At 46.1% G+C, this 23,897-nt stretch overlaps 1 protein-coding gene across 1 annotated transcript in view; it reads left to right on the plus strand.

Annotated features, from left to right (window-relative positions):
• Positions 1–2,966: 2,966 nt before the first annotated feature.
• The window catches only part of LOC143984008 (uncharacterized), a 72,498-nt gene continuing 51,567 nt past the window's right edge, over positions 2,967–23,897 (plus strand). The window contains exons 1-2 of the mRNA XM_077484254.1: positions 2,967–2,997; positions 14,169–14,263. Coding sequence (XP_077340380.1) covers positions 2,970–2,997; positions 14,169–14,263 — 123 coding nt within the window. The 5' untranslated portion in view covers positions 2,967–2,969. The remainder of the gene's footprint in view (positions 2,998–14,168; positions 14,264–23,897) is intronic.

A 23,897-nucleotide genomic window follows, 5' to 3' on the forward strand; every position in this document is an offset into this window, starting at 1 on the left:
GGCTTAGCCCTTCCTTCTCTGGGCTGGCCGTTCAGCTGTCAGCTAATTACCAGCTCTCTTCTCTTTCCGCAGTTACCAGGTGTTCCCGATGATGCTCGTCTGACCTGCCTATTTAAAGCCTTCCAGCTCATTTCTCCTTTGCCTTCACGTTGGTCACATCACAAGGAACCATCTCCTGCTGTTTATTTTAAGACTGGCTTGCTGACATCCCTCCTGGATTCTTATCCTGCTTGCAGTTGCCCTCCTTGGATCCCCGACTTCAGGCCTGGCTGATTATCCAATCTGGTTAATTAACTTTGGAGTGGCTGACTACCCGATCTGGCTACTGGACTCTGGCTATGCTTGACTATGCTTTTTCTTTTTGCCTTTTTACTTTTATTAATAAACAAGTGTGATTTGATTGTACTTCTATCTCAGTCTGATTCATGGTTCCTGAAAAAATCAGACTGAGACAGTCACAATTGTTTATTAATAAAAATATAAAGGTAAATAGAAAAAGCGTAGTCAAAGCATAGCCAGAGTACAGTAACCAGATAGGGTAGTCAGCCAAGCCAGAAGTCAGAGACCAAGTGGAGCAACAGCGAGCAGGATAAGGAGCCAGAAGGGATGTCAGCAAACTAGTCTTTAAACACAACCGCAGGAGATGGTTTCTTGTGATGTGACCAAGGCGAAGACAGAGGTGAAGTGAGCTGGACAGCTTTAAGTAGGCAGGTCAGGCGTGCATGATCAGGAACAGCTGGTAACTGTGGAGAGAGATGAGAGATGGCAATTAGCCAACAGCTGTGCAGCCAGCCCAGAGAAGGAAAGGCTAAGCCAGGCCTGACATGTCAGCACTGGGGAGTTACAGTTCATTGAGGGAACCATGAATGCCAACATGTACTGTGACATACTGAAGCAGAGCATGATCCCCTCCCTTTGGAGACTGGGCCGCAGGACAGTATTCCAACATTATAATGACCCCAAACACACCTCCAAGATGACCACTGCCTTGCTAAAGAAGCTGAAGGTAAAGGTGATGGACTGGCCAAGCATGTCTCCAGACGTAAACCCTATTGAGTATCTGTGGGGCATCCTCAAATGGAAGGTGGAGGTCTCTAACATCCACCAGCTCTGTAATGTCATCATGGAGGAGTGGAAGAGGACTCTAGAGGCAACCTGTGAAGCTCTGGTGAACTCCATGCCCAAGAGCATTAAGGCATTGCTGGAAAATAATGGTGACCACACAAAATATTGACACTTTGGGCACAATTTGGACATTCACTCAGGGGTGTACTCACTTTTGTTGCCAGCGGTTTAGACATTAATGGCTGTGTGTTGAGTTATTTTGAGGGGACAGCAAATCTATACTGTTATACAAGCTGTACACTCACTACTTTACATTGTAGCAAAGTGTAATTTCTACAGTGTTGTCACATGAAAAGATATAATAAAATATTTACAAAAATGTGAGGGGTGTACTCACTTTTGTGAGATACTGTAAGTAAACAAGTGTGTTTGTAGTGACCCTAAACTGCCATTAGATACCAGCATAATACAAAACTATAGCAGCCTGATGCAGTACAACACGGTATAAAAACACATATAGACATCACAGAACAGTGCCTTTATTTAGGGAAAAAAGGGCGGGGTGTAGGGGGAAGGGAACTTGGTGGGACTTTATATGAAACGTATGTAAATATGTCTCCATTACTGATTCAATAGAAACAAAAGAGAACTGGAGTGGACTTTATATGCGGTATGTGCGGCAACAGAAATGCAGTCAATATAAAAGTAGTTTATTGCTAAATAAAAAATTGCATAATATGTAAGAAAATTCATTCATAGGTTTGTTTCCATACTGACAACATGTAACAAACATGGTATGTAGATAACTGGCAACAATAAATGATGCATTGTATAATAGACATATGACTGCTGCATCAACATAATACATTTTAGGGTAATTATATAACAGCCACCCTGACTGACATGGACCACCTCAGAAACAGTATAGGGATGAAATCTGTATATATGAAACTGGTCTAAACCATCCATGAAGATGAGATGCATCCAATATTCCTTACAGGTTTCATACATTTATTCCACTCTTCAAGGGCAAGTGCATTAAATATCTGTGAAAAAACACAAATATATAAAGTAGAAAATAAAATTATATGAAGAAATCTAGCCAGGGTAATCTAACCACCCTGGCTAGATTGCTTTATATAATCGTATTTTCCACTTTATATATTTGTGTTTGTTTACAGATATTTAATGCATTTCCCCCAAAGAGTGGAATAAATCCATGAAACGCGTAAGAATATTGGAGGCATTTCATCTTCATTGGATGTTTTATATTGACTTCAATTCTGTTGCAGCACATACCTCATATAAAGTCCCACCCCAGTTCTCTTTTGTTTGCCTTTATTTAGGGGCCCATGTAGTACGTTAGTACTAGGACACCGAGGTGTGAATTGGTGATAATGCTGATACTCCATATTCCCATCACACATGTTCCTGGATAAAGCTCTAGAAGATTTTGGTTTTTCAGCAACCACCAGCTGGAAACTGGTTCAGAAAGTCACAATGAGGACATTTCCCAGCACACCATGGATCGACAAGTAGTGTCCAAACAGAGTGTTTCATTGAAGCATGATCGCATCAAAGAGCAGGTAGTGCTCTCCCAAAATGGTGTCATTGTACGATAAAATTACATTATTAAAAATGTGTATAACATAATATAAAATCCTCTTTATCCCCCTCCCCCTTATCTTAAAGTGATGAGGAAAGTTTTCTGTAATCTATCAGGGGGACCTTTATACAGGGCTGAATACGCTGATTGGAATTTCAGTACAGCAGGGGCAGCCTTGTCAGCTCACTACAGGAAATAGGATATTAATGCACTTCTGGTAGATTAACAGGAATGTTTGTGCAACTGTGCTGTTTTATACATGATTTTCCTTGTTCATCTTCTTTATTACAGGGAAAAAATGAGCTTTGGAGGAAAATCTGAATCTGGTGAGAAATTAAATCAAAACAAACTTTTCACAGGCAATTAAACACTATTTGCTATTGCAATAATCATTAAAGCGGTGGTCCAAAGTGGAGCTTCCGCTCATTGGAACCCTCCCCCCTCCGGCGCCACAATTGGCACCTTTCAGGGGGGAGGGGGTGCAGGTACCTGTACAGTACAGGTATCTGCGCCCACTTCCGGCATAGATATCTGCAGAATCTACGCCCCTTTCCGAAGGTCCCCCGCTGTCTGCTGGGAAGCACACGGATCCCAGAGACAGCGGGGACCATCCTTATTGCGCAGCGTGACTCGCGCATGCGCAGTAGGGAACCGGGAAATTAAGCTGCAAGGCTCCACTTCCTGATTCCCATAGCCAAGATGGGGGCGGCAGCACCCGAGAGACGATCGAGAGATCGGCTTCGGGTGCCGACATCGCGGGCGCGCTTGGCGGGTAAGTGTCATTATTTTAAAAGTCAGCAGCTGCAGTATTTGTAGCTGCTGGCTTTTAAAAAAAAAAATGGCGGACTCCCGCTTTAAGAGGAGGGAAAGAAAAAAACATTTTGGCTGTAAAGCCAAATTCTCACCCTGTATACCTACATGCCAACTTTACAACATTGTGTTTATTTTGATATTTGAGAGAAGATTCCTACATACTTCTGTTCTTTAAGTACTGGCTGAGAACTTTCATACGAAGCTGATATTTTTCAAAAGAAATGGATAGCATAGGAAAAAATTAGAACCTCTCTCAGATTTTAAATTTTGTCTGTGTCCCCAATGGGAAGATTAACCCTTTCCATGTCCCTAGATAACCAATGTCACCAGGACAGAAAGTGATTGGCCAGCCAAAAAAGGTTACAGTTGTCACCAGATAGAACTGAGGGAAAATCCGCATACCAGTATAACATTACCTGACCTGGTGACAAGGTCACAAGTGTGGGTGAGGGGTGGTAAAAACAGGCAGATGAGCCATGATTTTACTTTCTCCCCCAAGCTGCCTGTCAAATGGCTCTGAAATGTGCTCTACTGCAGAATGCTTTTTAGAGAAGCAGTGAACACCTTCTCTATCCAAAACCCCAAATACTTTTAGACTATATACAGATTCATTTTAAGCTGTTAGCACATCAGAGTTACAGTAAAGTAAACAACAGTAGAACATAGAACTGGGAAAATAAAAATTTGGGAATATAGGGGCTTTTTATTTTTTTTAAAATGGAGAAAAGAATGAAAAGATAACATGGGTTACCTTTATTATTGTGGATAAGACCACTGAATTAGATGACCTAATTTAGCATCAGCGCCAGTAATGTGAATAGTAATCATGTGTACATCCAATTATAAATATCCATTCAATGACATCTTCAATTAACAGCTGTAACACCCTCCTAGGTAGGTTAAAAAAAGGTTAGGTAAATCTAGTTCTTTTGGGCTCCCCTTTAAACAGAGGAGCAGCTTGTGATTGCTTCGGGCTGTTCAGAGCTTCACTGGCTGCAGGTTTGATTATTTGCCCCTGCCTTCTGGAGGATTCTACAATGTAGTGGGTTGAAAAGAAGCAAATCAGCAGCCTGAATATTTATGTTGCATCAGGCAATCCCTGGGAGAGGGTTCCCAGTAGGTGGCTGGGGAGTGCATAAATAGCCTGAGGCCTGGGGCAGCCCCATTCTTGTTCAGGAGACATTGCCAGCCTGCCTTCTAGGCAGCCTAACTGAAGTTCCACATGTGCTAATCGAAGTCGCAGCTATACTAGAGCAGGTGGGCCTGTTTTGCTGAAAATCTCTGGAATTAAGGAATTTCACAGAGGATCTGGTCTTGAGAGTTCACAGGAGAAATGTCGGCTGATATTGGAAGAATCTGCTATAGGAAAAATATAAACCACAAACCAATTCCCAATATAAAAATGTAATTGATTTTATTTGGCAGTCCTTTCATTCATGTGTACAATGCGAAACAGAAAGGAATTAGTCAAAGGTGTAGTTATGTGTATTTTGGTGCATCTCCCATAAATATATCCATAAATCCATTGCGATGTAAAACCATATATAAAAGCCAATAGTAATCCATCAAATCAATAACCAAATGCAGCGTATTTTCAACTAGTCATAATGTTTAATAGGCATCATGAACAGTATAAAATAAAGACTTCATTATCTCCTGCAGAATGACAGTTTTTCCATCAACCACATCTAAGTTCCTACCATAATATTGCATGCAGAATTAGTTTTTTTGTCAGCTACACTTAATTTCCCACCACACTGAAGTCTGCAAACAGGAGTGCATTCATGTCCACAAAAGTGTCCACATATGCCTTTACAGTAAATGTGAAATAGCTACTGCTCATCAATAAACAATCCTCTTAATTGGTATTGGGTGCCACATGCTCTTGTATAACCAACCAGTGGTCCCTCAATCTGTATTAGCAGAATTTTTATTGGCATTGAGTAAGGGTAGGAGAAATGTAGTAATTACATCCACTATAAAGAGATGTCTTCTCATTCCTTGCCTTAAACTGCACCAAGCAACACATACTACACCCTGGAGTTTCATCCTAGTAGTATTTTTTTTTACTGAAGAATGCACGACGCTCGTTTGTGCGCCTGTGTGCATAGACACATTACAATTGATGGGCTCTATTTTAGCTCAGTAAAAAAAAAAAAAAAGCGGTACTGAGTTTTTCAAGTTGCAGTGTGCATCTAAGCTGGGTTAGGGTGTAGCGGCTTTACAGAGGAAATCGCATGTACTGACTTTATGAACCAGACAACGTTTATTACCAGAGTAATGGTAGTAGCAAAAGTATTTACAGCAGTAATGCACGTAGTTTCACTCCAAGCATGGATGCATAGATACACAGAACAGTTACTTCTGATGTAAGCGGTAATTGTATTCATCAGCACTATAGGCACTTTCCACTTTTCCACTGACTAACACTGTATAAATCCCAGCACACAATGTGTATCTGAAGAGGCTGATATTCACAGACGTTACCCAGAAATAACGGTATTTCTTCAGCAGATTGATTTAGGCATCGGATACGCTTGTCCTGCCCTCTCAGTGAGGGCACCAGTTTTATTGTCCACCACGGAGAGTCTTTCATCCGACCAGGATTGCTCTTACAGAACTCCGTAGGAACCCAGAGCTATCCCTCACAGGCTGGAACACTCTCCCTAGCTCCTCCTAAGGCCGCGTACACACGGGCGGACTGTCTGCCCAACTTAGTCCGCTGAACAGTGTTTCAGCAGACAATCCGCTCGTGTGTGGGCTTCAGCGGACTTTTTCAGCGGACAGTCTGACGAACAAAGTCTTATGGAATTTCCGTAAGACAGTCCGTTCAAACTTGGTTTTGTCCGTCCAAACTTGGTTTCAGCGGACAGTCCGCTCGTGTGTAGGCAAGTTGGACGGACTAAGTATGGCGCATGCTCAGAAAGGGTTTACACGGCCGAAGGTTGCATTGCAGTGTATAGGACGTCGTTTTTCTAGTCCCGTCGTACGTGCTGTACACGTCATCACGCACGTTTTCAGCGGACTGTCTGCTCATCGTGTGTGGTCAAGTCCGTTCATGCTAATTTTGAACGGACTGTCTGTCGGATTGTCTGCCGAACTTAAGAGGAGCTGCACCTAAAAAAAATAAATATTAAAAGCCAGCAGCTACTAATATTGCAGCTGCTGACTTTTAATAATATCACACTTACCTGTCCCAGGTTCCAGCGATGTCGGCGGCAGATGACGAGCGATCGCTCGTCTCGCTGCAGCCACCGCCGCCATCCTCTGTCAGGGAATCGGGAAGTGAAGCAAGAGGGCTTCACTGCCCGGTTTCCTACTGCGCATGCGCGAGTCGCGCTGCGCTGGTTTCCCGCTGTGTCTCTGGGAACTGTGTGTTTCCCAGAACACAACGGGGGGGCGGAGCCATGCAGGGGTGGGCGGAGCCATGCGGCGGTCTGGCCGGAAGTGGGTGCAGTTACCTGGATTATCCAGGTAACTGCACCCCCCTCCCCCCGAAAGGTGCCGATTGTGGCACCGGAGGGGGGGAGGGATAATACTAGCGGAACTTCCCCTTTAGGGTGAAGAACCGCTTTAGTTGGGCAGACAGTCCGCCCGTGTGTACGCGGCCTAACTCTCCCTCACAAGTGGGTCTCTGTCCCTGTCTATACACACACACATGAACCGAACTAAACACGGCTGGGCTTTCTTATATAAGGTATCCACCCAAAAATGTCCGACCAAATCTCCCGAGATTTGTTGTCCTATCAGGATAGCAGGCTTCTCCAAAATAGTGCTGGAGACAATGATAGAGGCCAGACAACTCAGAACTAGGGATGAGCTTCGTGTTCGAGTCGAACGCATGTTCGACTCGAACATCGGTCGTTCGTGCGTTCGCCGAATTCCGAACGTTTGGGCCGTTCGCGGCAAAATTCGTGTGGCCCACAATGCACTGCGATGGCGCAATGCATTGCTGTCTCACGATTGGCCAAGCATGCACTGTGACCCCGCATGCTTGGCCAATCGCAGCGCCAGTAGCGGGAAGAGCAATGGTTGGCCACAGGCATCCTGCCTGTGGCCAATCATAGCTCAGACAGTGTAGTGCACGTCCCACACTATATAAAGCTGCCTTTCAGGCGGCCTCGTGTAGTGTTTGTTAGCATCTGAAGCAGTGGGTGTTCTGTGTACCTTCAACACAGTTACACACCAATCGTTTTTGGCTGATTTACTATTTTGCTCTTGTGTAGTGGTTACTGTCTGTGCCCTGACCGCAGTATACACCACTATATTCACCTCACCTATATAGCTAGTGATCTAGCTTTAATAATAGAGCTTGCAGTCAGTAGTGTTAGTGCGTGCTGTCTGCGTGCTCTGTACCCAGTACATACCACTATATACACCTACATAGCTGTTCTCTATTTGAGCCCGATTGTCATTTGCTGGAGTTATTGGAAGTTGTGTGTGCCTCCAGCACAGCACAGTATACAGCTGTATATACCCCTTTAACTCTGCTGTTTTCTTGTTATTGTCTGCGTGCCCTGACCGCAGTATACACCGTGATATTCACCTCACCTATATAGCTAGTGGTCCATCTTTAACAATAGAGCTTGCAGTCAGCAGTGTCACTCAGGAGATAGTGCGTGCTGTGTGCCTGCTCTGTACCCAGTACATACCGCTATTATCCACCTACATAGCTGTTCTGTATTTGGGCCCGATTGGCATCTGCTGGAGTTATTGGAAGTTGTGTGTGCTTCCAGCACAGCACAGTATACATCTGTATATACCCCTTTAACTCTGCTGTTTTCTGGTTATTGTCTGCGTGCCCTGACCGCAGTATACACCGTGATATTCACCTCACCTATATAGCTAGTGGTCCATCTTTAACAATAGAGCTTGCAGTCAGCAGTGTCACTCAGGAGATAGTGCGTGCTGTGTGCCTGCTCTGTACCCAGTACATACCGCTATTATCCACCTACATAGCTGTTCTGTATTTGGGCCCGATTGACATCTGCTGGAGTTATTGGAAGTTGTGTGTGCTTCCAGCACAGCACAGTATACATCTGTATATACCCCTTTAACTCTGCTGTTTTCTGGTTATTGTCTGCGTGCCCTGACCGCAGTATACACCGTGATATTCACCTCACCTATATAGCTAGTGGTCCATCTTTAACAATAGAGCTTGCAGTCAGCAGTGTCACTCAGGAGATAGTGCGTGCTGTGTGCCTGCTCTGTACCCAGTACATACCGCTATTATCCACCTACATAGCTGTTCTGTATTTGGGCCCGATTGACATCTGCTGGAGTTATTGGAAGTTGTGTGTGCTTCCAGCACAGCACAGTATACATCTGTATATACCCCTTTAACTCTGCTGTTCTATAAAAAAGGCATCTGCAGGAGTTAGTGGGTGTTGTGTGCCTCCAGCACAATATAAACTACCCAACTACTGTTTTACCCAACTCCCTTCAGGCCATTACCATGTCTGGAAGGCCAGCAAGGAGAGGCAGACAGGCGCGAGCCGATAAAAGAGGGCAAGCAGGCTCTGTGTCTAGAGACAACAGTGCTGGTCGGGGACGCGGTGCATTGTCATCAGCACGTGGCCATGGGACATGCTTGTCCTTCTTTTCTGCAGCTGGACATGTTGAACCGCAACATGCCAACGACTTGGTAGAGTGGATGACCAAGCCCTCTTCATCCTCCTCATCCTCTCTCACCCAGTCTCAGGGTAGTAGAAAAGCAGCTGCCAACACATCGTCGTCCCTCCTCTCAATGTCATCATCAGTGACTCCTTCCCTAGACCCACCACGTCCTCCTGAGGAGTCTCCTGAACTCTTTGAGCACAGTGTTGGGTACATGCTCCAGGAGGATGCCCAGTGTTTGGTGGGCTCTGATGATGACACTCAGCTAGAGGAAGGCAGTAGCGTGAGCACAGAGAGAGGGGATGCTCAAGAAGGACAGCAATCTGGCAGTAATGTTCCACAAGCTGCAGCATACTGCCAGGTTTGCTACAGCGATGAAGAGGGAGGGGATGATGAGGGCACTGACTCCACGTGGGTGCCTGGAAGGAGGGAGGAGGAGGAGGAGGAGGAGGAGGCACATGTCCAACGAGGCAGGATGCCCTCCGGGGGCCAGCTTAGGGGCAGCACACCGACTGAATCACACCGCAGAGCTCCGCCTGCGCAGAGCGCTTCCTCTGCGCAGAGCGCTTCCTCTGCGCGTTATTCTAAAAGTTCTTTGGTGTGGGCCTTTTTTGAGACGAGTGCATCAGATCGCACCGCTGCTATTTGCAACATATGTCTCAAGCGTATCTCACGTGGCCAAAACATCAGCCGCTTGGGCACCACATGCTTGACCAGACATATGTTGACCTGCCATGCAGCTCGTTGGCAAGCATACCTCAAAGACCCACACCAAAGAACAAAGCGGACCTCTCCTTGCTCCTCATCAGCTGGCATCTCCAACCCCACTAGACCTTCAGTCCTCTCTGAAACCTGCTCTGAGAGGAATGAAGGTGTAGAATTAGGTGTGTCACAGCCAAGTGCTTCCGGGAACTCTGCTAGTGGTACATCCACGTCCGATTATAGCAGACAAATGTCCCTGCCCCAGCTGCTGGACCGGCGGAAGAAATTTACTCCCAGCCATCCACATGCCCAGCGGTTGAATGCTAGCTTGGCTAAATTGCTAGCACTTCAACTGCTGCCTTTTCAGTTGGTAGATTCGGCCCCCTTCCGTGAGTTTGTACAATGTGCGGTTCCTCAGTGGCAGGTCCCCAAACGCCACTTTTTCTCACGGAAGGCAATTCCGGCTCTCTACCGGCATGTGGAAGGCAATGTCCTTGCCTCGCTGGACAGGGCGGTCAGCGGTAAGGTGCATATTACCGCTGACTCATGGTCCAGCAGGCATGGACAGGGACGTTACCTGTCTTTCACGGCCCATTGGGTCACTCTTCTGGCTGCTGGGAAGGATGCAGGACAAGGTGCAGTAGTATTGGAGGTTGTTCCGCCACCACGCCTCCAAAATGCTACTATTGGTTGTGACACACCTCTCTCCTCCACCCCCTCCTCTTCTTCTTCCTCCACGGCCTCTTCCAGTGCTCTGTCCTCAGAACCAGCGGTGCTCCGTAGGCGTTGCAGGGGCTACGCAAGTACGCAGGCAAAACGATGCCATGCCGTGCTTGCGCTGGTTTGTTTGGGGGACAGGAGCCACACTGGGGCGGATGTTTTGTCAGCTCTGCAGGGGCAGGCCGAGAGGTGGTTGACGCCACGCCAGCTTAAGCCAGGAATGGTGGTTTGCGACAATGGCACCAACCTCCTCTCCGCCCTCCGACAGGGACAACTGACCCATGTGCCCTGTGTAGCTCACGTCCTTAACCTGGTGGTGCAGCGGTTCTTGGGCAGGTACCCCGGCTTACAGGATGTCCTGAAACAGGCCAGGAGAGTCTGTGTGCATTTCCGCCGATCATTTAATGCCTGTGCTCGGCTGGCTGAGCTCCAAAAGGAGTTGAACCTGCCCAAGAACCGCCTTATATGTGACATGCCCACCAGATGGAACTCAACATTGGCCATGCTGCAGCGGCTGCACACGCAGCAGAGGGCCATCAATGAGTACCTGTGCGACTACGGCACCAGGACAGGGTCAGGAGAGCTTGGTTTTTTCTCACCACGCCAGTGGGGCATGATCAGGGTTTGAGGAGGCCACAAGGATGGTGAGCAGTGACAGTGCATGCATCAGTGACACTATACCTCTTGTCCACCTCTTGGAGCATACGCTGCGTGGAATAATGGACAGGGCACTTGAGGCAGAACAGAGGCAGGAAGAGGAGGACTTCCTTGCCTCTCAAGGCCCCCTTTATCCAGACAGTGTTCCTGCTGTGCCACCCATCACACAGGAAGAGGGTGAGGAGGAGGAAGAGGAGGAGGAGGATGATTGTGTCAGCATGGAGGTGGAGGCTGGCACTCAGCATCAGCAGCAGCAGTCTTATAGGGATGATTTACAGTCCCAAGAAACACGTGGACTTGTACGTGGCTGGGAGGAGGTAGCTGCGGATCATGTTGTCCTTAGTGACCCAGAGGACTCCGGACCGAATGCCTCAGCTAACCTACGCTGCATGGCCTCCCTGATCCTGCAAAGCCTGCGGAAGGATCCTCGTATTCTTCGGATCAAGGAGAGGGACCATTACTGGCTGGCCACTCTCCTTGATCCACGGTACAAGGGTAAGGTTGCCGACCTTATCTTGCCATCGCAGAGGGAGCAGAGGATGAGACATCTCCGGGAGGCCTTGCAGAAAGCTCTGTGCAACGCGTTCCCAGAGACTGGGAGGTCACAAACTCCTGGTCCTGGACAACGTGTTGCTGAGGCATCAGTCAGAAGGAGCGGTGGAGAAGGTGGCCGTCTGACTGATGCGTTCAGACAATTTTTTAGTCCGCAGCCCCAAGGTATGATTGGTTCCAGCACCCATCGCCAGCGTCTAATTTACATGGTGCAGGAATACCTAGGGGCAAGGTCAGACTTGGACACCTTTCCCACTGAAAATCCTCTGGCTTACTGGGTCTTGAGGATGGATCACTGGCCAGAGCTTGCACAGTATGCAATTGAGCTACTGGCCTGTCCTGCATCCAGCGTTCTTTCGGAACGCACCTTCAGTGCTGCTGGTGGCTTCGTTACCGATCACAGGGTGCGCCTGTCCACCGAATCAGTTGATCGACTGACCTTCATCAAGATGAATCAGTCTTGGATCACCCACAGCTACCAAGCACCTGAAGCTGATGTAACCGAATAATTTTTTTTGAAATACCACATCCCTTCAAGACTGCCTATGCTGATGCTGAGTGACTGTCCTGTTATGTTGATTGTCTATCCTCTTCCTCCTCCGCTGATATGTTGGAAGAACATTTTTGGTTCTGGGTGATGCCAGCAGCCCAATTTTTCTGCCCCTGTTTAACAGGGGTGTTTAAGTACAATTTTTGATGCAATGCTTTGCAGCAGGGCTAATTCCTGCAAAAAAACTAGAGTGTATGGCAGAGGTTGCAGTGTGATGGCATCAGTGCCTAAGGCCCAATTTTTCTGCCCCTGTTTAACAGGGGCGTTTAAGTACAATTTTTGATGCAATGCTTTGCAGCAGGGCTAATTCCTGCAATAAAACTAGAGTGTATGGCAGAGGTTGCAGTGTGATGGCACCAGTGCCTAAGGCCCAATTTTTCTGCCCCTGTTTAACAGGGGCGTTTAAGTACAATTTTTGATGCAATGCTTTGCAGCAGGGCTAATTCCTGCAATAAAACTAGAGTGTATGGCAGAGGTTGCAGTGTGATGGCACCAGTGCCTAAGGCCCAATTTTTCTGCCCCTGTTTAACAGGGACATGTAATTACAATTCTTGATATAATATTTCACAGGAGGGCCCCTTCCTGTGCCCACCCAGAGTAACTGTGAGGACTTATAGTGTTGTGGCACCAGCACCACAACCACCAAAGGTCAATTTTTCTACCACTGTTCAACAATGGCATGTAATTACAATTCTTGATATAATCGTTCACAGCAGGGCGCTCCAGCGGCCACCAAGAGTCACTTTGAGGGCTTACAATGTTGTTGCAAAACCAACACCTTGTTCCGCCATTTCTGCAGAGCATATAGGGCAGGCCCCTACTTTCAAACATCCAATTTACAAACATCTCCTACTTGCAAACGGAAGGAGACAACAGCAAGTGAGATGAAAAAAGATGGACGACAAAACAAATTATACAGGGGTGATAACCCTTCCCTATGTTTTCCAAAAAGCTTAAAGATATTTTTTTTGACTGGAGCTACACTTTAAAAATGTACCGGTTGAAAATGACAAACAGATTCAACTTAACACAACAAACCTACACAGTCCCTGTCTTGTTTGCACCGCCTGTATACTGCTGTTCTGAGTATATAGGGCCTGGGGGCCACACGCATTTCCTTTTTTTAATATGGGTACGGGGTTCCCCTTAATATGCGTACAAGACCCAAATAGGCTGGTAATGGGCAGGGAGGGCTACCCATGCCATTTTTCTGAATGATTTTCAACCATATTGCAGGAACCAGATATAACATTAAAACCGCAAGCAGTTTTAAATGGTGTTATTTCCGTTTAATGTCATTTTGTGCAGGGACTGTTCTAAACACGGGAAACATGTGGCACTTCACAGGCATACTATAGACACCCCCCAGGCACCATATTTAAAGGAATATTTCACTTTTTTTTTTCACTTTAATCGTCATTAAAATCAGTGCTCCCGCCAAAACGGTAGTTTTTAAAACTTTTTTTTGCAGTGACCCATGTCCCCTGAGGCAGGAGGCAGATCGCCAAACCCTTTTTAGCACACTATCTTGCATATTAGCCGTTAAAATTAGCACTTTCCAATTCGAACGTTCGAGTCCCATAGACTTCAATGGGGTTCTAACGTTCGTGCCGAACGCGGGGGTCGTTCGCAAGTTCTGGTGCGAACCGAACCGGGGGGTGTTCGGCTCATCCCTACTCAGAACATATGTACACATAAACATATCAAATCTACTGAAAAGTGAGTATATTCTCTTGCTAACCCACTGCCTCTTACAACCAGCTAGGCTACCCTGAACTACAGCTGCCTACATGCAAGAGGCCTAAGACTTTATAGTGCTTTTGTGCAGTTTCCTTAAGTTATACATTGCACACAATTAAATTTGCTTACATTTTATTTTGTTTTCAGGAACTGTGCAAAATGCAGAAATGTGTTTAAACTCAGATGATGAACAAATGGGATCACACCAGTTGCTGGATAACCATACAGATGAAGAAGACATGGTCAGTTCTGTGATCGTTTCTAAATATAGCAAACATTGCCATATCAGGGCATGCAGTAGCTACTCCAAAAACCAGTATTATTGTTCAGTGTGTGTACCTATTCCTACAAGCGGTCCTGTGAACTACCTTTTTAGATCTGCTTACTGTACCTGGTTTTTTAGTAACTCGTCTTGGTTCACCCTTAGAGTAGAGAAGGATCAGTATTTCACGCATGGTTCTCTGGGTTGCACTCAGTATCTTCCACTGTAATTGCAGCAATTAGGGCACCTTTCACATAGGCATCTGGTCTGCCTTTTGGCTAAGATCAAGTGTAGTATCTGTTCTTATCAGTTGCCAAAGGAGGCGCTGTTCCAACCCTAATAGAGAGGGTTTGGTCAGCACTCTGCGATGGCGTAATCAGCAGGACGGTTTCGGTAGGGGCCACGTCGTCCCGCCCGACAGAAAACTGGGGCCCGATGCATGGTTGTGTCTGAGCCGTCTGAAAGGATGCTCCTGGTGAGGATGGGTGCTGTCACTGGTCTGACCCAGAGGGTCGAGTACCTGGCCTTCTGGCCTGGATTGGGGTGGCTCTAGCCCTGGACAGTTTTTCGGTAGGGAAAACCGGCTGCTCCCTATGTGGGGGGGGGGGGAGGAGCGGTTAGTACTTTCCGAATGTAATTAGGAAGGAGTGATGGGAGCGACGGTGGAGCCTGATGGTAAAGGGCTCTCACCAAGCTTCCTGATCTTCATGCCTTCCTGTTTAGGGGGGGCTGCTGTGGTCCAGAAAGTGGGCCAGGGTGGTCTTGAAAGCCTATGGAGAATGTGCCCCTGGAGTGGCAGTCCAGGGGTGCCTAAGAATCACTGTGAGTGAGGGTCACTTTGATTTTGAGCACCAAGGTCACTGCACCATAACACGCTTTTTTAGCACCTGCCTCTTGGGCCGGGCCTTTTGGCTGGGACCAGAGGAATTTTTTATCCTGGCCGGAGGGCCTGGTTGTTGTTTCACACAATGACCACCTTTTCACTCATCTCTCCACTATCCCTTCCCCACTTTTTATTTATTTTCAGTGTGTGTTTTGTCACGTCTTGTTTTGTCACTTTGCACGTTTGCTGTGATGAGTAGGGTCACAGGTCCCAGGGCCTGTCCTAAAAGTCTGGGGAGGGGGTGGACATGGCCTTCTGGCTTAGTTCGCCCTCTTACTTAAGGTCTCCCTTCAGTGGAGCCTCACCTAGTATTTGGGTGGGTCTGTCTCGTCAGACCTTTCAAAGAACGGGGTCTGACTGGTTTTGGCCAGGAAGACCAAGTTTTAAGTGTCCTTGTCCCTGTCAGGAGCCTAATGCCCCGGGGGATTCAGGACGAGGCCCTCTGATTTTAGAGGGCTTGTGTACCCGTCAGCACTTTTTTGTGTCACTCTTTATGTGTGTGCACATTTTTTATGCACCGGGTGAAGTTTTTGAGTGTGTTTTGCACGCCACAGGCTTTCAATAAACATATAAAATAAATAAAAAATAGGCATCTGGTCTGATAAGCAGAAGATCCATGAACATATGTTAACTGAAAGTAATAATGACAGATTTAAAAAAATAATAAAAAAAACATGTTATACTTACCTGCTGTGTGCAATGGTTTTGCAGAGAGCAGATCCAATCCTCCTCTTCTCAGATCCCTCACTGGTGCTCCTGGCCCCTCCCTCCTGCTGAATACCCCCATAGCAAGCAGCTTAATATGGGGGCACCCAAGCAGGCTTGCTCCCGAGCTGCTGCTTTGTGTGTTCATTCACACACGTGACTCAGCCCCGCCCCTACTCTCTCCTCTTTGCCTTACTGGCTGTGATTGACAGTAGCAGGAGTCAACAGCACCTACTGCTGTCTCGGCTAGTGAGAAGGGAGAGACCCGGCAGAGCCACTGCTCTTGGGCACAATGCACACGCTGGATAGAGATGCGGCTACGGTAAATATTATGGTTGACTGGGGAGGCTGCTGCACACAAAAAGTTTTTTTACCTTCATGCATAGAGTGCATGAAGGTAAAAAACCTCTAGCCTTTACAATCACTTGAATCATAGTAGAATGGAATACCTGTCACTTTTATGCCACCCTTGTCTTTTGAGTTTTCTGTTCCATTTTGGAACCACAGCTTTCTGGACTTATGGGTTAGACCTATGGGCAACCAGATGTAAATAGCCCTGCATCTGTTTACATGAGGCTACATCAGATCCATCACATTTACTGTAAGTTTGAAAATACTGAAAAGGATGCAGACCTTTTCGATGCTGGACAGACTCAGTGGCCACATCAGATTCATCACGTTTAAGCCCTTGTACACACGGTTGGAGATTCCGACGACCAAATCCGTCAGAGTTATTCCGACAGATTCATTCCAGACCAGGTCCGAAAGTGATGTTGCATACACACGGTCGGACCAAGTTGTCGTAATTTGCGGTTGCCAAGAACGCAGTGACGTAAGCCGTGTACGGCGGGACTAGAAAAGGGAAGTTCAACACCACGTCCGGCACCCTTTGGGCTCCTTCTGCTGATCTCGTGTGTATCGCGTGTTAGTAGAAGTTTGGTGAGAGACGATTCGCGCTTTTCAGATTAGTGATTCAGATCGCTACTGCTCTTCAGTTTGTGCTTGTCTTTGCGTATCTGATAATCAGTGCGTGCAGTCAGTAAGTATTTGTTTCTCATTGTGGACTATATCTTGGTATAGTACGCTTTGAAAGACATTTCTTATTGTCTGCTTGCTTCTGCTATTCAGGTCGTTCTTTCAGGCCTTGCTGTTTATCGGTGCTTTCTGTTGTCCGTTCTGACGAGCCGACCGTTTTGAAACCATGTTTCGTCTACGTACTCGTAGAGTTTGTGCTGTGCAGGGGCTTCGTGTTGGGGTTCTTACTTTGACACAAGCCTGGTCCATGAACAGGGAGGGGAGGCGTTTGTGGACCAAGAATTGGTTGCACCAACGTGACCAGTTCTCGCACATGCCTTTGCATGTTGTAGTAATCATGATGATTTCAGGAATTATCTCCGGATGACGGACCCCTTTTTTTTCACCATCTGCTGGCTTTGCTGACCCCTTATATCACCAGGCAGGATACCTGCATGTGGCAAGCCATCACTCCGGAGCAGAGGCTCATCGCCACATTGCACTACTTGGCGACTGGGAGAAGCCTTCAGGACCTCAAGATCTCTACAGGCAACTCCCCCCAGGCTCTGGGGATCATTATTCCAGAGACCTGTTCTGCCATCATTCAGGTCCTGCAGGAGGACTATATGAAGGTAAGTTTTATCCTTTAACATCACATTCTATGTATTTCATGATTGCTAATGTATTGCATTTCTTTCCTCATTCCCTACTTACAATCATTGCAATATGCTCTAATTCATATACTCTGCCCCTTTGTCCTCAGGCATATTTGCCTCACTAACTTCCCCACCATGCTCTTCTTGGCCCATAAAACTATAGTCTAGTCACTTAACAATGTCTTTTGGCAGCTCCATAGTATTGTTTTCCCCTAAACACCCCCTATAATGTCTACAAATGTGATGTGTGTGCTTCAATTCATGCAGAGTGACATTTTTTTAATTTTTGGGGTTGTGCCAAACTCATTAGGAACCCCCCTCCCCCCAACTGCTGGCTCAGCTGATAGCAATCCTCTATCTGATGACTTTACCAAACCCAATACACACTATACCTACCTTTTTGATGATCACATTTATGGATGAATTCACCTAAGCATGTAGTGTAAGGGCCTGCCTCAATACTTTCAAATGCTATTTTTATTTTGTTTTTTAACATATTAATTATCTGGATATGTAATAGCAGAATGTCAAAATGTGCTTCCATTTTGTTTTCTTTTTGGGATTATGACACTTCTTACCTGTCTGGTGGGCTGCCAAAAGTGTAACTAAGGAGGGGCTTCCCAAAGTATCACACATTATTTAGGCATTCAGCTCTCAATCAAGTGGAGAGGGTTACCTGTCCAAAACATCCCCCCTCCTTTTTTAGCAAGGGCCCATCAGATGGGGGGATGGGGGGTGGGGGAGGGATGGGGGTGTGATGACTCTCATAAGGGGACCTTAGACTTTAGGCTTTTTAATACTCCGTTCCCAAAATGTTTGACTAATTTAGTCCAAATATGTTGGTGTCTAATCTGCTCGCAATGTTGATTTGTCAAATTACTAATTTTGGGTCTTGTTTCACTCCACAATGTCCTTCAACGCCACAGGAATGGCAGACTGTGGCCTCCCACTTTGCCAGTCATTGGGACTTTCCCAATTGTGGAGGAGCAATAGATGGGAAGCACGTCCTCATCGTCCCACCACCCAACTCGGGGTCTTACTATTATAATTATAAGGGGTTTCATAGTATCGTGATGTTGGCGGTGGTGTCTGCGACATATTAGTTTTTGTATGTGGACGTGTGGCAAAATGGACGGATGTCGGATGGTGGAGTCTTCGCACGGACGGAGTTCTACTGGCGTCTCCAGAGTGGCAGTCTGGGCTTGCCACCCCCAGAGGAGAATCAGGAAGGACTCCCGTTCGTATTAGTCGCAGATGCGGCGTTTGCCCTAGCGAACCATCTGATGCGGCCTTTCCCGATGAGGACCCTCACCCCAGACCAGAGGATTTTTAATTTCCGCCTGTCCAGAGCCCAAAGAGTGGTGCAGAACACTTTTGGTATACTGGCCAGCCGGTTCCGCCTTTTTCTTACGCCAATTCACATGGCGGAATAAAAACTGAATCACATAGTGCTGGCGTGCTGTGTTCTGCACAATTTTCTTAAAAAAGTTTCTGTGAACTATGCGGTCTCAGTTGGCCAACAAGAGGCAGACTTGCTGGAAAATGATGATAACCTCACGGGCCTTGAACCTGCTCATCCTGGCTTGCCCCCCCAAAGCGCCCATGAGGTTAGAACCCAATACATGGACTACTTTGTGGGTAGGGGGGCCATTGATATGCCAGACAATGTCTGAGAGGCATTTTCATAATACATTTTCCTTTGAAACTCCTTCATTTACTGCTTGGCTTGGTTTTAGGTGTCTCCTAGGTAAATTTATGTTTTTTCAAGTTGTGCCTTTTTCAACAACAATGCAAACCCAAGTTCAGAGAGACATGAGGGGACAGTCTCTTCTTCAGATTATTATGTTGTGGGTCTGCTACACACACACCTTTTTTTTGGTAACTAATGTATGTAGTGCATTACTGACCAAAATCATGCTCATTTTCAGCACCATGGCAGGAAAATGGCATGATTGTCCAAATTTACACCTCACTGTGGGTGTTTTTTTTACTAAAGGCACATCCACTATGCACTACAAGTGCACTACAAAAGTACACCTGAAACTGCACTTGGAGTGCAAAGTGGAGTTTCCTTTAGTAAATCACACTCCTTCTCAGCACAAACTAAAATTTTACTACAAATACATTTTTGGCGCAATGAAAAAGGAAGCCACACATTGTTGATAATTAAACTTTTTAATCCAAGCACATTCACATGTGCATTTAGAAAAGGTTTTTACAACAAACCAAGAAATTGTGTGTATCAAAAACAGAGTTTAAGCTAAATTTTGTTTACTTGGTGTTTTGGTGTAAACAGGCATGCATCGAAGCGTAAAATACAGAACACAGGAACTTACAAAGTTCAACTTTGAAAAGTGAAGACAATATCAGACATGAGTATGTACAAACTGGGCTGATATTGCCTTCATCACATGGGGTGTGACCCCTGGAAAATCCAAATTTGGAAGATGCACATAGTGTGTCAACATGTGCTATCTATCTCCCATCATGGGGGATCAATGTACATGCTTTGGGTAGGGATGAGCTTAGCACGTACGTTCGACTCGAACATTGGCTGTTCGGCCGTTCGGCGAATTTCCGAACGTTTTGGCCGTTCGCGTCAAAATTCGAGTGGCGCGCGCGCGGACCACAATGCACTGCGGTGGCGCAGTGCATTGCTGCCCCATGATTGGCCAAGCATGCACTGTGTCCCCGCATGCTTGGCCAATCGCAGCGCCAGCAGCGAGGAGAGCCATGATTGGCCACAGGCATCCTGCCTGTGGCCAATCATAGCTCATGCTGTGTAGTGCACGCCCCACACTATATAAGGCCGCCTTTGAGGCGGCCTCGTGTAGTGTGTTAGTTAGCATCTGAAGCAGTGGGTGTTCTGTGTACCTTCAATACAGTTACACACCAATCGTTTTTGGCTGATTTCCTATCTTGCTGCTGTGTAGTGGTTGTTGTCTGTGCCCTGACCGCAGTATACACCACTATATTCACCTCACCTATATAGCTAGTGATCTAGCTTTAACCACTTAACAACTGCCCATTGCCGATTAACGGCTTCAGGGTGGTTGTTTAACTCTGAGAGGCCGTTAATTAACGGCCTCCCAGAATTCTGCTCTCGCACGCCCCCTGGGGCGCGCACTCGAGAGCATCTGTGACCGCCAGGTCCACAGGACCCGGCGCATCACGGATCACGGTAAACGGCCGTTCATAGCGGCCGTTTACCACGTGATCGCTCCGTCAAATGACGGAGTGATCACTTGTAAACAAACCGGCGTCATGTTATGACGCCGGTTCCTCCCTCCCCTCTCTGTACCGATCGGTACAGCGGAGGGGAAAGAGATCGGTGTCAGCAGTGATGTGGGCTGCATCTGCAGTGCCCACATCGCTGCTCACCGAATTTAACCCCTCAATTCCCTGCCAATACTCTGCAATACCAGTGCATACTCTGCAGTACCCTGCCATTACTCTGCAGTACCCCGCCATTACTCTGCAGTACCCCGCCATTACTCTGCAGTGCAGTACCCTGCCATTACTCTGCAGTACCCGCCATTACTCTGCAGTACCCCGCCATTACTCTGCAGTGCAGTACCCTGCCATTACTCTGCAGTACCCTGCCATTACTCTGCAGTACCCCCCATTACTCTGCAGTAACCCCCATTACTCTGCAGTACCCTGCCATTACTCTGGAGTACCCCCCAATACTCTGCAGTACCCTGCTATTACTCTGTAGTACCCCGCCAATACCCCGCCAATACTCTGCAATACCCTGCCATAAATTGCCATACCCAGCCATACTCGGAGATACCCAGCCATACTCGGTGATACCCTGAAATACCCAGCCATAGACGCCCCCCACCCCTCACCGCCCTCCGGTGCTTCTACCAACTCGCCAGTACGATCAAAGCCAGAATCTTTTTTTTATTTTTTATTTCAGGCTTCCCAGCCTAGAGGTGAGATGTGGGGTCATATTGACCCCCAGATTTCACTGTAAAGAGGACCTGTCACCCCATATTCCTATTACAAGGGATGTTTACATTCCTTGTAATAGGAATAAAAGTGATAAATAAAGTAAAATGAACAATAAAAAAAAAAAAAAAAAATTAAAGCGCCCATGTCCCCATGTGCTCGCATGCAGAAGCGAACGCATGCGTAAGCCCCGCCCACATATGAAAACGGTGTTCAAACCACACATGTGAGGTATCGCCGAGAACGTTAGAGCGAGAGCAATAATTCTAGTCCTAGACCTCCTCTGCAACTCAAAACATGTAACCAGTAAAAAAAAAATTTAAGTGTCGCCTATGGGGATTTTTTAAGTAGCGACGTTTGGTGCCATTCCACGGGCATGTGCAATTTTGAAGAGTGACATGTTTGATATCTATTTACTCAGCATAACTTCATCTTTCACTTTATGCAAACATTGGGCTAACTTTACTGTTTTTTTTGTTTGTTTTTTAAGCACAAAACAGTTTTTTCCCCCAAAAAAACGCGTTTGAAAAATTGCTGTGCAAATACCGTGTGAGATAAAAATTTGCAACGACCACCATTGTATTCTCCAGGGTCTTTGCTAAAAAAAAATATATATATATAATGTTTTGGGGTTCTCTGTAATTTTCTAGCAAATAAATGATGATTTATACATGTAGGAGAAAAATGTCAGAATTGGCCTGGGTGCTCCAGAACGCCTGATGGCGCTCCCTGCATGTTGGGCCTCTGTATGTGGCCACGCTGTGTAAAAGTCTCACACATGTGGTATCGCCGTACTCGGGAGTAATAGCAGAATGTGTTTTGGGGTGTAATTTGTGGTATGCATATGCTGTGTGTGTGAAATAACCTGATAATATGACAATTTTGTGGAAAAAAAAAAAAAAGGAAATAGGCCGTCAGTACTTCAGGTGTGATCAATTTTCAGATATTGGCACCATAGCTTGTGGACTCTATAACTTTCACAAAGACCAAATAATATCCACCAATTTGTACTTATTTTTACCAAAGATATGTAGTAGTATGAATTTTGGCCAAAATTTATGAAGAAAAAATTACTAATCTGCTAAATTTTATAACAGAAACGAAGAAAAATTCATTTTTTCGCAGAATTTTCGGTCTTTTTTCTTTTATAACACAAAAAATAAAAAACTGAGAGGTGATTAAATACCACCAAAAGAAAGCTCTATTTGTGTGAAAAAAAGGACAAACATTTCCTATAGGTCCAGTGTTGCATGACTGAGTAATTGTCATTCAAAATGTGAGGGCACCGAAAGCTGAAAATTGGTCTGGTTATTAAGGGTGTTTAAGGGCCCAGTGGTCAAGTGGTTAATAATAGAGCTTGCAGTCAGTAGTGTTAGGAGATAGTGCGTGCTGTCTGCGCGCTCTGTACCCAGTACATACCGCTATAATATAGGGCAGGCCCCTACTTTCAAACATCCAACTTACAAACATCTCCTACTTGCAAACGCAAGGAGACAGCAGCAAGTGAGATGAAAAAAGATGGACGACAAAACAAATTATACAGGGGTGATAACCCTTCCCTATGTTTTCCAAAAAGCTTAAAAATTGTTTTTTTGACTGGAGCTACACTTTAAAAATGTACCGGTTGAAAATGACAGATTCAACTTAACACAACAAACCTACACAGTCCCTGTCTTGTTTGCACCACCTGTATACTGCTGTTCTGAGTATATAGGGCCTGGGGGCCACACGCATTTCCTTTTTTTAATATGGGTACGGGGTTCCCCTTAATATGCGTACAAGACCCAAATAGGCTGGTAATGGGCAGGGAGGGCTACCCATGCCATGTTTCTCAATGATTTTCAACCATATTGCAGGAACCAGATATAACATTAAAACCGCAAGCAGTTTTAAATGGTGTTATTTCCGTTTAATGTCATTTTGTGCAGGGACTGTTCTAAACACGGGAAACGTGGCACTTCACAGGCATACTACAGACACCCCCAGGCACCATATTTAAAGGAATATTTCACCTTTTTTTTTCACTTTAATTGTCATTAAAATCAGTGCTCCCGCCAAAACGGCAGTTTTTAAAACTTTTTTTTGCAGTGACCCATGTCCCCTGAGGCAGGTCCCCAAACCCTTTTTAGGACACTATCTTGCATATTAGCCGTTAAAATTAGCACTTTCCATTTTGAACATTCGAGTCCCATAGACTTCAATGGGGTTCTAACGTTCGTACCGAACGCGGGGGTCGTTTGCAAGTTCTGGTGCGAACCGAACCGGGGGGGTGTTCGGCTCATCCCTAGCTTTGGGGCTGCAACCCCTTCATCTCAGCCACTTTACACAAAACACGTACATTGATCCCCCATGATGGGAGATAGTACATGTTTACACACTCTGTGCATCTTCCAAATTTGTAA

This window comes from Lithobates pipiens, unplaced genomic scaffold, assembly GCF_037356315.1.
Source record: "Lithobates pipiens isolate NorthernLeopardFrog02 unplaced genomic scaffold, aLitPip1_a1.2 Scaffold_16, whole genome shotgun sequence".
NCBI lineage: Eukaryota > Metazoa > Chordata > Amphibia > Anura > Ranidae > Lithobates > Lithobates pipiens.